The sequence below is a fragment of the Ascaphus truei genome, chromosome 2 (assembly GCF_040206685.1).
Source record: "Ascaphus truei isolate aAscTru1 chromosome 2, aAscTru1.hap1, whole genome shotgun sequence".
Taxonomy (NCBI): Eukaryota; Metazoa; Chordata; class Amphibia; order Anura; family Ascaphidae; genus Ascaphus; species Ascaphus truei.
Window position 1 is genome coordinate 387,193,625 of NC_134484.1, and position 16,570 is coordinate 387,210,194.

Consider the following 16,570-nt stretch of genomic DNA (forward strand, 5'->3'; position numbering starts at 1 on the left):
TGTTAAACCTGTCTTGCCCAAAGGTGGCGTTACTTCCAGGCAGATCCTGAATAGTTGTTTCATTAAAGTAAAAAAAGAGAAGACAGGAGAGGAAACCAGCCTTGTGAATAGCAATATGATAGTGACATCATACCTACAGTACGGAGTGGGACATTTGGTCACGTCCATCTCGCCACAACCAAGTCCCCTCTGGTGTTTACCCGCCGAAGGATACTCCGCCACAGCCACTGGGCACTCCGCTACCAACCGCTTCTACGATAAGGTACATTTTAGGTTATGAGGTTAACTTTAGGGGTTAGGGTAGGGGTTAACTTTATGGGTTTTAGCGGTTAGGGTAGGGGTTAACATTAGGGGTTTTAATGGTTAGGGTAAGGGGTAATTTGAGAGGTTTTAGGGTAAGGGATTAAGGTTTTCAGGGTAGGGGGTAGCATTAGAATTAGGGGTTAAGATTAAGGGGTTTAGGGTAAAGGTGAAGATTAAGGGCGGTTTAGGGTAAGGGTTAAGGTTAGGGACTTACCTTAGCCGCGATGCTAGCGGTGGCTGAGTGTTCCTGCGGTGAGGTCACTTGCGGCTAAACGCCGGCGAAGGTTTGGTTGCGGAGAAACGGCTGTGACCAAATGTCCTACACCACCTACAGTAACTGTGGTCTTACACTTATCCAGAGCCTGTAAAAGACCTATTTCATGGTCTGGGTGTAAGTTACGCCAACTTCAGCTATGACCTGCGTTCATTATAACGGAGCTCAATCTCTTTTCCCGGCGCTCCCCTGCTGGCTTTCCCCCTCTCCCCCCCCCCCCCCTCCACCTCTTACCTTATTCAGACATCCTGGCGTCATGACGTCACGTCATGGCAACGTGACGTCACATGACCCCGCGGCGTCATTTGCCGCTGCGTTGCCATGGCGACGCGTCACCAGGAGCGTCTGAATCAAGGTAAGTAAGGCTGCGCTTATAGTGCCGGCGACAGCGATGCGACGTCGCGGCAAAACAAATGCATTGCCGCCGTCGCGTGCGCTTATAGTAAGCGCGATGCAACGGCGCGACGGATTGGTCGCAATTGCTGGAAGTCGTCTCTATTTGATTTTCCAGCGACCGTCGCCAGCACTATAAGCGTAGCCTAAGGTTTCCACAGGCCCTGCAGCTCCTCTGGCATTAATTTAAATGCCTTCGGGAAGCGTGCGGTGGCCTCTGTAAACCCCGCGCGCCCCGCAGCGAGCAAGGGGGGGTGCGCCCCCCACTTTGCGCACCGCTGCTGTATGGTTCGACTTAGCATGACGTTACGTTAAGTTAATGTTCCATTAAGTTACTTAACAGAGCTTTGTGGATCTAAGGCTGAGATCTGTAGGTTGGAATTCTATCTAAGTGACTAGTTTTTCAAATGAACCCCCACATACCAAACTGCACTATTATACATTCATAGAATACAGCATTGAGGGCAGAATTGTGAAACCATTTACCATTTCTATCATTTGCAATGTGCCTTGCAACTCAAATTTCTCACATCTTCTTTATACTGTAGTTCTACTTATACTATTTATATGCTGGGGCTAGGACTATAGTAGAACTATTGTTTTAACCATGATGAGTACTTTAATGAAACTATTTGCCAGAACATTACATTCAGTTCCTGCTTATACGTTTTAGTCTTTTTTATATAAACTCAGGGCTAATTTACACAATGTTGGTGGTCTTTTCAGATTATTATTTTTTACTATTTTGTCATTTGTGACGTAAATCTGATGATGATAGGGTATTTTGACATTGATAGAGGTAGAAATACAAAATAATGTTTAAAACAAGGATGGTTATTATAATAGCATTGTATTTACGCAAAATATGCTTACAAAAGCATATGGTGATATGGTTTTCATTAAATACGTTTTATTCCGATAAATATTCTTTGTTAAATAAATCTGTTACACAAACTTTGAAGTTTTTTTATTTTTTATTATTTATTGCTTACCCCCAACATAACTTTGCAAATTAAACATTCAGCAAGCATTGGAAGAGTCAAAAAAAGATATATAATAGAGTTTAGATATATAGTACTACTTAGTATTGTTAAAGGCACAGATGTTGTGGTCATTTTGCCCAGAGTTGTATGATCGTTCATTGTAGATTGTGATGTACAGATCTTTCGGGAACAAATATATATATGTGTGTGTGTGTGTGTATGTGTGTGTATATATATATATATATATATATATATATATATATATATATATATATATATATATATATATATATATATATATATATATATATATATATATATATATATATATATATATTTACACACTACCTAAAGTACCTGGCTTTGCACAGGTTGCAGTAATCCAAATTACTTTCTTTCCCTCTTTCCCACTCTCTCACTCCCTTTTTCCTCTTCCTCCTTTTCTCTCACACGTTTCTGTTTCTCCCCTTCTCTCTCTCCCCCCCTTTTCTATCCCCCTCTACCTTCTCTATCTCTCCCCCTTCTCTCTCTCCTTCCCTTCTCTCTTCTTTCTCTCCCCCTTCTGTCTCTCAACCTTACCCTTCTGTCACCCCTCTCCCCTTCTCTAGCTCTCCTTCTCTCTCTCCCCCCTCTCTTTTCCCCCCTCTCCTTTCTCCCCCTTTCCCATTCTCTCTTCCGCTCCCCCTTCTCTCTTCCCTCCCCCTCACCCTTCTCACTCTTCTCCCTCTCTCCCCCCCTCCCCTTTTTTCCGCCCCCCCCATCCCCTTTTTCCCTCTCTCCTCCCCCCTCCCCCTGTTCTCTCTCTTCCCCCCCTCCATCCTTCGTCCATTCCGTCTCTTCTCCCCCACCTTCTCTCCACCGCATCTTTCCTTTAATAACTTCTCACCAATTATTTCTGCCTCTCTTCTCCACCGTTCTTGCTTTCTCCTCACGTGTCAACAAATTTTCTTTCTTCATCTGCTTTCTGTCTAAACTTTTTGAAGTAAAACTTCTTTAGTGGCACCTAGTCATGATGGGACAAAACTGGAGAGATGGAGACGGAAATTACGTCACGTAATGGCCGCCGCTCCCCCCACACGCCCGCTGTCACATGCGGCGGCGGCGATAGCGCTGGCGCCGCTCCTAACGGCCGCCGCTTCCCCCACATGGCCACTGACATATGTATTGCCGCCGGCTCCGCTCCTAACGGCCGCCGTTCCCTCCACACGCCCGCTGCCATGCCGGAGAGAGGGGGGCTGGCTCCAAGCCGGGGGACTCAGAAAGCGAAAGCTCAGACATTTCTCCCCCGTATCTCCATACCTCCGCCGGAGGGGAGAAGAGAGGGGGGCTGGCTCAGGGACGAGGGACTCAGACAATCCCCAGCAGAGCAAGACACACTGACTGACACACATACACACTGACTGACTGACACACACACACTGACTGACACAAACACACACACTGACTGACACACACACACACACTGACTGACACACACACTGACTGACACACACACACACACACACACACACTGACTGACACACACACACACACACACACTGACACACACACACTGACATACACACACTGACACACACACACTGACTGACACACACACACACACACACTGACTGACACACACACACACACACACTGACTGACACACACACTGACTGACACACACACACACTGACACACACACACACACACACACACACACACACACACACACACACACACACACACACATACACACACACACTGACTGACTGACTGACACACATGGACTGACTGACTGATACACACACTCCATACCTCCGCCGGAGGGGAGGAGAGAGGGGGGCTGGCTCAGGGACGGGGGACTCAGACAATCCCCAGCAGAGCGAGACACACTGACTGACACACACACACACACAGTGACTGACACACACACACACACACACACACACACACACACTGACTGACTGACACACACACTGACTGACACACACTGACTGACACACACACTGACTGACACACACACACTGACTGACACACACACACACACACACACACACTGACACACACACACACACACACACACACACTGACTGACACACACTGACTGACACACACTGACTGACACACACACACACACTGACTGACACACACACACACTGACTGACACACACACACTGACTGACTGACACACATGGACTGACTGACTGATACACACACGCACACACACGGAATTCCCAGTTACAATAAATATAGAAGTGCAAATAGCTAAAACACGTGTTCTAAGTCAAACTTCTTTGCGTTTTGGCACTGAAATAGTATTTTTTATTTTTCATTAAAAATATAATTCTTACAAATACAATTTCTGTGACAAAATTGTGACAAAAGACAAAGAAGTTTCACTTACTATGCGCGTGCACAGCACACACATCTTTTTTAACTCTGACTCTCCCTATTTTCCATCAGGCTATGTGCATTATGATGTCACGTGCCAGATACATAGCCTGCCAGGTACAACACCCACTGGCTTTTATAAATAGAACATTTTAATAACTCCTACAATTAATAGAATTAATGCATTTAAATAAATAGAAAAGAACACCCTGGTGCACACCTTGGGGTTCCCGTCATGCAGTATGCCTGCATAGTTTCAGGCCTCTTGGTTTCATGGTTTTGGAGCTGTGGCTCTGACAGGCAGACAGACACAGGCTGTTTTATTATTTTATTTATATGTATATATTACACAGATATAGCATAATTTACTGGCGCGTTTGTCTTGCGGATAGAGTATGCGCCCCGATCATTTTTTGGTTGCTCGCAGCTGACTGCGAATGTGTAGCATCAGGGGAAAATGTAGTTTTAGTGTTGGTTGCAATACTCCGCAGAAATTATAGTAAGCGCTAGTGTCTCTTTAAAATCTAAATGCAATGTAACCCGTCCCTTATTCCCATTCATTTTGTACTATGCGATATGTTCCACTTATTCCCCTAAAAACTTCATATGACATAAAAATATTTCATATTTTAAAATACTTTTTATAGATTACAGTAAAGGATTTTAGGAAAAACACAATAATACAAATGTATTTGCTCTTCTTGCAAATGTACAATCTTCTTCAATCGGCATCTTCTTCGGGCTGGTGCATGGACATTTTCACCTGTAAAGAGAATATGTTGTATATTAATAATCAAGAAGAAATACCGTAGTGTAGTGCAAGAAAGAATTACATTGTGTGGTACGAGTGTGTTTCTATGGGACCTGATTTGAATGATTTTCTGTGTAGTATGGGTATTAGTGGTATTGTCCCAAAAAGATATAGATGCATGAATTACTTAACATTACCTGACAGTATCGCTGGATATGATTCCTGCATGAACACGGTGTTGATGCTCATCAGCCCAACATACCTGCAAAACATGAATGAAAACAAGAATTAAATTATGACAACAATAGAAATGTTTTAAATACTACAATAATACAATCTTATAGACAACTGACATCTTATTGCTGTCTCTTTTACATGTTCAAATGTTAAATAATTGTGAGATTGTTTTTTAGAGAAGAAAAATGCTTCAGGGGTTGTCTATGCTTTGTATGCGCATGCGTGTCTATGGAACGCATAGGCTATGCATGGCATTGAATTGGAATTTGAATTTCAGGAGGGTGCAGGAAACCGAGGCGGCCAGAGGGATATGGGTGGGGGTGGGGGTAGGGCTGCGTTTCTCTACACATGAGGGAAAGGAGGGTAATTAGCGAGAAGAGACCTTGGCCACTGGTATTTCGCCCAGGATAGCGTTTTCTGCTTGGTAGAATTGAAATGGGGGAGGGGGACTGCTTTGTCTATTCTATACATCCATCCAGTTAATAGTGTAGCCAAATCCCCCAGCACTAATGTGAACACTGAATACTGTGCATATTGCAGAATAAACTAATCACTTTGCATTTGCAATGTTTTGCAGTTATAGTGTTTATGTGAAACACCCACACAGTAGTATAAAAGTATAATAATGTATACAGTATATCTCTATGTGCCAACTATGATAAAAATAGAAATAAAGTAGAAACAGATGTATTACAAGGAGTTACTGTGCATTGCATTTGTGGAGACATGCGGAAAAAGGTGTGAGCACTTTGAATATTGACATTGACTTTGTTACCTGCTGGTCATAATTGTTGCAGCACTCACCTGAGGATTGACACTGTTCCTGGACATTATCCATTACATTTCTGGCATCCAGCTACACCTGCCACTTTCTATCCTTGCATCCAGCGTTCTGGTCCCAGATAACTGCTCTGTCCCAGTGACCATGAGTATACTTTCTAAATACTTTAACCTACCTTCTCTTGTGAGTGCATCTCGGAGTGCATCTATGGTGCACGCGCGTCTTTTCTATGTGCGTGTATATATATATATACGCGCACGCGCGTCTTTTCTATGTGCGTGTATATATATATATATATATATCTGTATATATATATATATATATATATATATATATATATATATATATAGCAAATGTAAATATACTGTATGCTCATTTGCATGTCTTAGGCAGGTCTACAAGACCTGCCTATGACATGCAAATGTGCATACAGTATATTTACATTTGCTATATGCTTTGCTGTGGAGGGTTTTTGTCACTTTTTTTTACTCACCATAACTTAACTCAGTATATATATATATATATATATATATATATATAACACACACAAAGAAGAACTAAGACAATCCCCTAAATAGCACTCTAAATTATACCACAAGAATATTAATGTAAAACTGTAGTGAAAAGTACTGGATGCTCCTCAAGTGCAGAAAATGAAAAAGATTTTATTATTAGAACAGCAATGAGTACTACCTTAAAAACATAAACACACAAATGGCAGCTCCAAAAAGATAACAAACATTGACAAACATTGACTCACTGAAAAATATATATTAAATGCTAACTGATAATCTAATAACTAGGATGTGTCCAAATAATAAAGGTATTACACAAAAACTAAGCTACTAGATACACAGAAAAAACCCTTAAAGTAAAAGACCCTTGCTAGCTAAAGATCACTACATCTAGATGCACAGGGAAAAATATAACATTTAATAAACCTAAACACATGCAATGGTGTCTAGGAAAAAAATGAATAAAACTTATACCAAGGGAAAAGCACAGGGGAGAAAAAAGATGTTCTAAGCCTTCTCCATACTTTTTTCTTCCCATCATTCTGGTACAGGTTGATCTTAGTTTCATCTGTCCAAAGAATGCTGTTCCAGAACTAGGCTGGCTTTTTTAGATATTGTTTGGCAAAGTCTAATCTGGCCTTTCTATTCTTGAGGCTTATGAATCGTTTGCACCTTGTGGTGAACCCTCTGTATTTGCTCTCGTGAAGTCTTCTCTTTATGGTAGACTTGGATAATGATATGCCTACCTCCTGGAGAGTGTTCTTCACTTGGCTGGATGTTGTGAATGGGTTTTTCTTTACCATGGAAAGGATCCTACGATCATCCACCACTGTTGTCTTCCGTGGACTTCCGGCCTTTTTGTGTTGCAGAGCTCACCAGTGCGTTCTATTTTTCTCAGAATGTACCAAACTGTTGATTTGGCCACTCCTAATGTTCCTGCTATCTCTCTGATGGATTTTCTTTTTTTTGCAGCCTAAGGATGCCCTGTTTCACTTGCATTGAGAGCTCATTTGACCGCATGTTGTGGGTTCACAGCAAGAGCTTCCAAATGCGAATGCCACACCTGGAATCAACTCCAGACCTTTTACCTGCTTAATTGATGATGAAATAACGAAGGAATAGCCCACACCTGTCCATGAAACAGCTTTTGAGTCAATTGTCAAATTACTTTTGGTCCCTTGAAAAAGAGGGGGCTACATATTAAAAAGATGTAATTCCTAAACCCTTCCTCCAATTTGGTTGTGAATACCCTCAAATTAAAGCTGATAGACTGCACTTTAAGCCCATATTCATTTTATAATTGTAACCTGAATTTATTTTGGTACCCAGCTGAAATAACAAAACTTGTATCAGTGTCCAATTATTTCCGGACCTAACTGTACACACACACACACACACACACACACACACACACACACACACACACACACACACACACACACACACACACACACACACACACACACACACACACACACACACACACACACACACACACACACACACTGTTTATATGTATGTGGGGTTTTTTTTAAACTGTTCTTCCACCTTATACTTGAAGAAACCTATGTACACTATAATTTTTTTTCTATGAATAGCTCCTATGCAGCTTTGAACTACAGTACATGGGTAAAAAGCACAAATTCTGAAAAGTCTTTGGAAGAGACATAATGGTAACATGGCCTACAAGTACCACATATAGCTTCTTGAAATATCCTTTCTCTGGTAATGCTGGCAGAGCATTTCACAGATTACCATAACATGTCCTGGTGTAATGTCAAGTGATGTAGGTCACATCTGCACATGAACCTTTTGTCTCATATCCTCACACTTTTCTTGATAATTAGTCACCTTCATGTTTCAAAGTAAAATACTGTATGAGCTGCAGTTGTAAGATATTTGGAGGACACAGCATGTAACAGTACTTTGGGAATGAGAACATACTGTATTTTTAATTAAAACCTTGCACAGCATTACAAAAGCACAAATAATAATCACAATCATTGGCTCGATAATATTACAAAATCAAGGTCTGCATTTAAATTTGGTAACTCTTTCATTGCTTTCATTCCTTGTGTCCATCACTCCCAGCCTCATGGAAATGAAAAAAAGAAGAAAAGCGCAAATTCTCATAGTGCAGTAACAAAAATTATTTAGTGAGTTATAAAGGTAAAGGTTTAAAGGTATGCACATACTGCTGCGACACACTTTATTCGAGCAAATACCCAGTATGTACCTGGCAGATACCTGGAATGCGCCGCTCCTCACCTCTGACAAGCCCCGTTGCGTTTGCCTTCCCAGCCATGTTTCATGCCTGGCTGACGGGCGGCTGATCTGTTAAATGATAATGATTAGGATTTAATAGGCTGCAATGCTTCGCGTGTCTACCAGATGGCATAAATTCATGAATTGTAATGCAGTATATATATATATACTGTGCAGTATTGCAGCCAGCGGGAATAAAATGCTTCAATCCCTGCCTGGAAAATAACGCAATGCACTCGGGCAGAAAACAGTCACAAACCTCAATACACCCGAGTATACCCGAATTCGTGGGACTAGCCGAGCTCGAATAAAGTGTGTCGCCAGTGTACCACATAAACATTGAATAAAGGCAATATTGTAAAAAAAAACCATCAGCAATCACCAAGGTAGCCGGACCCACGCATGGATGCCCGGTTGGGCTGATGGTAACGATACAGATGAGCGACGACACAACCACTGCAGCAGTATTGGTTTCCACTCCGGTAGGGAAAGTACCCACTCCCGGTCAAAGGCTCACGCACCCCATGCTCCACTCGACCAGGTAGGTATAGAAGGATTCACCTTTGATCGGTGAGCGACTCTGTCTGAAGCGCTTGTGAGTGATGTCACCACCCAGAAACAGCCAAAGACACAAGGGGAATTTCAAACAGGGTCTGATAGTGAAGTCCGATGTGTGGTCCAATATTGAGCCTATACTGTAGCTCCACACATGAAATTAGGTGGAGGCTAGGCAGGTACACAATTATCATCCAACGTGTTTCGTAGCGGACGCTACTTCATCAGGGTAAGATTTAGTATTGGTAATGTGTACTATTTCAATCCCTCTGTAAGCAGGGATTGGTTGGTGTTACAGGTGTAATGAATAAAAGGTGTTGCTACATACTGTACAACTGATTTGTTAATGCAAGCATCAGAAAGGTATATAATATTAGGAGTACTGGTCAAAAAACATATATTTTAATGGGAACAAGGAGTATTGGTTGTAATAATACATTACATATTATGTTGCTCTACTAACATAATTACCATTCTATTCACAAATACTATTTATAAAAATAATTAATTAAAAAAAGCTGCTTAAAGCAACGGATGATTTAATACAAACATTCAGAAAATGTTTTTAAAAAAAAACTTGTTTAAAAAAAAATATTAGAACCTGTCCAATATAGATAATAGTTGTGGAGGAAAAAAGAGAACAAAGACAAAAATGGTCAATGGTTAGCTCAAAAAAGAGATTAGGTCATATTCACATAATAAAATGGATTGATTTGTATTCAATAGACCTCAAAAAGACAAGGGACAAATCCCCTAAGATACAAGAAGAGAGAGGGGAGAGAAACAACTAGAGTTGCCACAAGGGGAGGGGTTGGGGAGGTGGCATTAAAGTGACCAACAGTGTAACGATAGAGGTCTCCAATACCTAATGTACAATACATACAATCAAAGTGTCCAATTCATGGGCAATATATGCACAGGCAAAAGACAATGCCAACCACTGGGTATTACCATAGTGTGAACAGGTTTTACTAACAATAAAAGTTTAATAAAAAATAATCAACTGGTTATGCCCTAGTGGTTAAGGAACGAATATCAAGATTCTCATTTAATCCTAACGGCGTCAAGGTATTGAGTTGGAATATCCAATTCGCTCACTGATCGAAGGTGAAGCCATCTTTACCCTACCTGGTCGAATGGAGCGTGGGGTGCATGAGGCTTGGAGTGGGAGCTTTCCATACCAGAGTGGATATCTATACTAATACAGTGGTTGTGTCGTCGCTCACCTGTATTGTTCCCATCAGCCCAACCGGGCATCCATACGAGGGTTCGGCTCCCTTGGAGATTGCGGTTTTTATATCCTATTGCCTTTTTTCAATATTTATGTTGTCCGTCCATATATTACCTTTTTTAACTCACTAAATATTTTTTTTTACTGCACTATGAGTGTTTGCGCTTTTCTTCTTTTTTTCATTTCCTATTTCCTGATGTTTGAGCCATCTACTTGATCAGCAGCAACTCTCTCACATATAAGGAAAGATCCTCAAATAATATTTTTTGATTTTTTTTGACACTTTTTAATTTGTTTAATTCCTTGAGTATTATTGGAAACTTTTAACACTCCACATTATAATTTTGAGCGTAATATATTTGATTTTCACTCCCAGCCTGATATTACTGATGTAACTCTATACTGTACTTGCACCCTTTTCGACTGTCCCATCTCCTTAGGCCCTGGACATAGTGCACTCAGCGTCGCTGAGCCATGCTGAACAGATGCACAAAGCCCCTGCATCTGTTATCAGCGCGGCTATAGTTTCTCCCTCCGCATGCTTGCTGATGCGTGCGGAGGCTGAGAAACTTCCCCGAGACAGGCAAGTTTGAAATTTGCCGCTCGGGGAAGCGGAGTAGCGGTCACGTGACCGCTCCCATCCAATGGGTCTGCAGCCGGTCCGGCACAAGACAGAGGCAGCACAGAGGTGTGTGTATGTCTGTGTGGTGTGTGATGTGTGTGTGTGTGTGTGTGCGTGTGTGTGCACGTGCGTGTGTGTGCGTATGTGTGTGTGTGTGTGTGTGCATGTGTGTGCGTGTGTGTGCACGTGCGTTTGTGTGTGTGTGTGTGTGTGTGTGCGCGCGAGCGTGAATATATTTATCAAAGTTGCACAATGTTAATAAATAATTTATTCTCACATGTCTTTTTTTTTTTTAATTTTTAAAATATTATATAATACAGTATACACACACACACACACACATATACACACACACACAGGTTCCCCAGTGACACACAAACACACAGACCACTTCAAAGTGACACACACACTAACAGCTACCAAGTGACACACACAGTGATACCCGCCTCCCAAGCGCGCTTGATGTCTCCTCTGCCAGGACAGCAAAAAGCTCCTGGTAGAGCGAGCGGTAGCAAGCAAGAGCGAGCAGCAGCACCTAAGTGCTTACTAGGTCCCAGGCCTTATCTTTGTATCTCTCTCTTGCCCCCCTGAAGGATGTGAATACATTAGTCAGTACAGTGCAGTTGTATATTTAGTATTTTAATTTTGTTGATTTAGTAAAGAGGTTTGGAAAAAAAGCGTATGTACTGCACATAGATTTCATTTTCAGGCTTATTCATTGGAGGTAATTCTTGTAGTATCATTTGCCTATTGATATGGGGTAGTGCATGTGCTGAAAAGCTTACACCAATAAAGCCACTGTTTCTTTTTTTATATTGCTGTGCTAACCTAAAAGTGCAGAGCAGAGAGACTGTTGTTTTTTTTTTTTTTTAACTTGTTTTGTTAAATGAAACCACCTTGATTCCTTTACTGTTGAGGATATAGATCCTTGAAGTAGCTGAGAGAGGCAAACAGACCGTGACCACATTAGCCCTCTGAAATCTGGAGTTGGAATGCTGGACTATTCTCAAAATTCCTATGCTTTCCAACACTGCTGAAACTGTAAAATACGGTACTTGGATGCCAAGCTCTGAACAGATGGGATTACACATTTAGGAGGCGGGGAAAAAAAGCTTTTTTTTCCCCTTCTGGTTAGTTTGTTTTCTTAAATGGATTCTCTTATAATATAGTTGGTGAAACTGTGGCATAGACTATACATCCTATTATTATTTGTCATCTTAACTCTATGCCCAGGACATACGTGAAAACGAGAGGTAACTCTCAATGTATTACTTCCTGTTAAAACATTTTATAAATAAAAAAAATATATAACAAGAAAAAAAAATTACAGCACTTTAAAAGTCTCAAATAGACCCACCCAACCTCTTATGTGCTTTTTTTCCATTTAAGCATCATACAATGGTAATAAAAAGTGCAAAGATGTAGAACATCTGGGTGTACAGTAATATGCCAAAGAAAAGGTACAGGCAGTCCTCGGTTATCCAACGGAATCCGTTCTGGAAGTAGCGTTGGATAGTGAAACCGTTGTAAAGTGAGTCCCATGTTAATCAGTGGCAGTGAGCGTTGGACAACTCATTCAGGCGTCGGATAACGCATTCCAGCGTCTAAAAACGGCCCATAGGGTTGCATTGTAAAGCGTTGGATATGCCATTCGTTGTAAAGTGAAACGTTGGATAGGAGGACTACATGTACATGCAGTGTTTAACTCCTCATTACAGGGTTATGTCAAATCATTAGTCTTCTGTATCAAATAGGTCATGCCGTCAAGTTGTGTACTTTGGCACAGGTCTCTGTTAAAATTAGCCTCCAGTGTATCTATCCTGTTTTTATACCTATGAAAAAACAGGCAGAATTAATCATTGTAATATTCAGTATTGGGTTTTAGGTTACGAGCAGACTGCATTGTCTTGAAACTTATGCACTTCTAGAGGTTTTAATTCAGATGCAGCAAGGTAAGTCGAGTACAATACACATTTTGGCTTTACCATTGGAGTTCCAGATACACATTCAACCTGCTGACTATTCAAGCTTTCCAAGAGTTATACTGATGCTACAATTATGATCTTAAAACAAAAATCTACAGGCATACCCCGCATTAACGTACGCAATGGGTCCAGACCATGTATGTAAAGCGAAAATGTACTTAAAGTGAAGCACTATCTTTTTCCCACTTATCGATGCATGTACTATACTGCAATCGTCATATAACTGATGTAAATAACGCATTTGTATCAGGCTGTATAGTCTCCCCACTTGTGCACAGCGTCAGTACAGGTAGGGAGCCGGTATTGCTGTTCAGGCGCATGCGCGAGCTGCCATTTGCGTATTGGGCGATATGTCCTTACTCATGAGTGTACTTAAAGTGAGTGTACTTAAATCGGGGTATGCCTGTATAGCATTTTCTTTTTCTTTCATTAGTGAATACTTATTGTGGTGCGGATCAGTTCAAACAGAACTCCAGCACAAAATGGAATTGGTTGCTTTGTAATACTGAAGTAACCATATGCAAATATATCACCGTATTTTTAAGTCTTGAACATGGATTTATGTCTGATCCTTGTTGCTATAATGTCATCAAATTGCCTCATTACCGTTGGCTTAATATGTACAGGCTCCGTCCAGCACCAAATTATTTTGCTGTGCAATTGCCGATTCAAGCTTGGTGAATAATATATTTTTAATAAGCCTTTAACAAGTCGGAGATTTATTAGAAAATGTAAAAATAAATAAAAAGATTATTTAACATTCAACATTTACTACAGCTTGAAAGAGATTTCACTCAATTTACATTCACTATCCCTAAACTTTTTAATCTAACATTTATTATTGTATTATTTTAACTTCATACAATGAAATTCGAATAAATGTACAGATATAACATTTTGAAACAATATACAGTATCAACGCTTTGTTCACATTAGCACCTCAAGTTACAACCTGACACCTCAGTACATACTGTACCCCCATCCTTTCTTCTCTAATATCAGAAGAACACATTGAAATGGGAAGGACAGGGTGCATATTTAAAGATAAGTCCTGGAATTCCCCACCCAGGCAAAACGACAAGATGAAATGTACTGTAGATTTTTTTTAGTTATTCAATATTACTTATGAGTATTGATTAGTTCGCAAATGCATTTAATGGTTTGTACAATGTTTATAAAAAGTGATCACCAGTTTTGACATTTCAGTCCCACTTACAGTAGTAGACAAAGAAGCAGTGTTGCTCCTTTCTTCCATGTAGTAACAAAGGAGGGTGAGGGAATACAGTAGGTGGAATGATACCTTTTATTGGACCAACAAGTAGTTGATAGGTTACAAGCTTTCGAACCTCTCAGGGTCCTTCTTTCATCGGGTAAACCGATAAAAAATCCTGAGAGGTTCGAAAGCTTGTAATATCAACTACTTCTTGGTCCAATAAAAGGTATCATACCCAGTGGTGGACTTACTTTTTTACCACTGCTTGGCTCGGCGATGACCCTCTTCCGCAGCATAGCGATGTCACAGCGGCATGTGAAATTAAATGGTTAATACACCTTTGAAAAATATTCTAATTGTCTAATTTTTCAAGTGTTTTTGAAAAATTGAAAATGTCTGTTTTCAACTACAATGGGGATTGCCACTCTTGTTTTACTCCCATCTAATGGGAAGGTAATTCATGTTTATGGCAACATTTAATTCCAAATACTATATGAGTTTTTTTTGTTTTGTTTTTTAAGAAATTGGTAGATATTACTTACTAAATGTTTTCTTATTTTTACTCTCTATATCCTTTTTAATTATTTTTAATGTATAATGGTTGCTATGTTGTTAACTGCATTAGGCCGCGCTTATAGTCCTGGCTACGGTGACAGCGACGCAAATTTGTGTCAAAACAAGTTTATTTAATTTGTTGCGTGCACCTATAGTAGGCGCCGGCACGACAGAAATCCCTGAAGTTAATGTAAATTGATTTATCAGGCGACCGGCGCGTGACATCAGCGGTTCAACAAATGAGGGCGAATCGCTCATGGCCATGCCTCTACCACGCCCCCCGGTCGTTGCCTCTTGCCTCCGATACCATGTATAGTGGCAATGTCCAGAAGTCAGGGAGCGCAGACACCAGGATGAACATATGAGGAGAAAAAACAATAACACAAATGATAGTGCAATCCTGCAGGGTAACAAAATATTCCAACTGGGAATGGGGACATGCACAGTGGATAGAAACAAAATATAGACAGATAGCCACTGCTATAGTCCTATGGGGTAAGAGGCTGGAATATGATCAGGTATACACATGACACAGTGGTTGAAATCAAGAATGGCCACACAAATGTGGAAAATGATAAAAAAAGGGTTTAGTAAAATGACATCAGGAGGCACACGGATGCAGTGGGAACTTACAATCAAGGCCCAGAAATCAGGCAATGGAAATAGAGCTTAGTCTGTGTCCGTTGTGGGAGAGAGAACCTGTATGCGTAGTACCTGCTGCAGGGGGGTCAGGCTGCGCCGGCGCTTCCTCCACTGTCAGCCTCCGCAGGACTTCCGGGTTAGATTCTCTCCACCAGTATTTGGCACCACGTGACTGCGTCACACTGCGGGCAAAGCAAGCTGCTATAAAACAGGAACCAGAGACTCAACGCAAGTAGACTTCTGCGTTTCGCTAACAGCTTCCTCAGGAGTCTGTGGTGCCTGTTAGTGGCTGGCCTGCTTGATATACAGAGGCACAGCCAATCGGGAGTCAAGTGTGACGTCATCCTTCCAATCATCTGCCTGCATCATTTCCACCGCAGGAGCGCCTGGTGATTTTTGTGTCTCCGATACCATAGGCAGAAATCGCTGCTACAACGGCGACGGATGATGTCACGCCGTCGCCAGGACTGTAAGCGTGGCCCAAGTCATCCAGTTTTGACTAAGAGTTCTTAGAAGTTCAAACTACCTAGTATGAGCGTACGCTTTGTCAAGTCTTATGGTTTAGGAGATTTACTTGCTATTTACTTGAATGATTATGGAAATATTCACACATGTATTCTTGATACCGTTGCACTACATTTGTAAGCAAATTCTTAAAACTTTAGACAAACAATCTCATAGCAAAGCTTAGTAACGTTAAGCCAAATGACATTTAGCAATACTGATATAGGCAACTTTTAAAAGTCATGATGAGGGAAACCTTTTAACATACCGTAAGACCATTTTCTATGTAAGACTTTCCTTCTAAACCTATAGTATATTTGTGTCAACACTATATTTTTTCCCCATACCAATATATATAAGTTCCATTCTTACTAGTTATCACATGCTGTGG

At 41.0% G+C, this 16,570-nt stretch overlaps 1 protein-coding gene across 6 annotated transcripts in view; it reads left to right on the forward strand.

Annotated features, from left to right (window-relative positions):
* The window catches only part of CRPPA (CDP-L-ribitol pyrophosphorylase A), a 366,238-nt gene that overhangs the window by 233,321 nt on the left and 116,347 nt on the right, over window positions 1-16,570 (forward strand). Inside the window, exon 10 of one of the 6 annotated variants that reach the window (XM_075587217.1) lies at window positions 7,580-7,889. The exons of the other annotated variants lie outside the window; for them this stretch is intronic. Coding sequence (XP_075443332.1) covers window positions 7,580-7,609 — 30 coding nt within the window. The 3' untranslated portion in view covers window positions 7,610-7,889. Of the gene's footprint in view, window positions 1-7,579; window positions 7,890-16,570 lie in introns of those variants that run through there. 6 annotated transcript variants of the gene reach the window in all.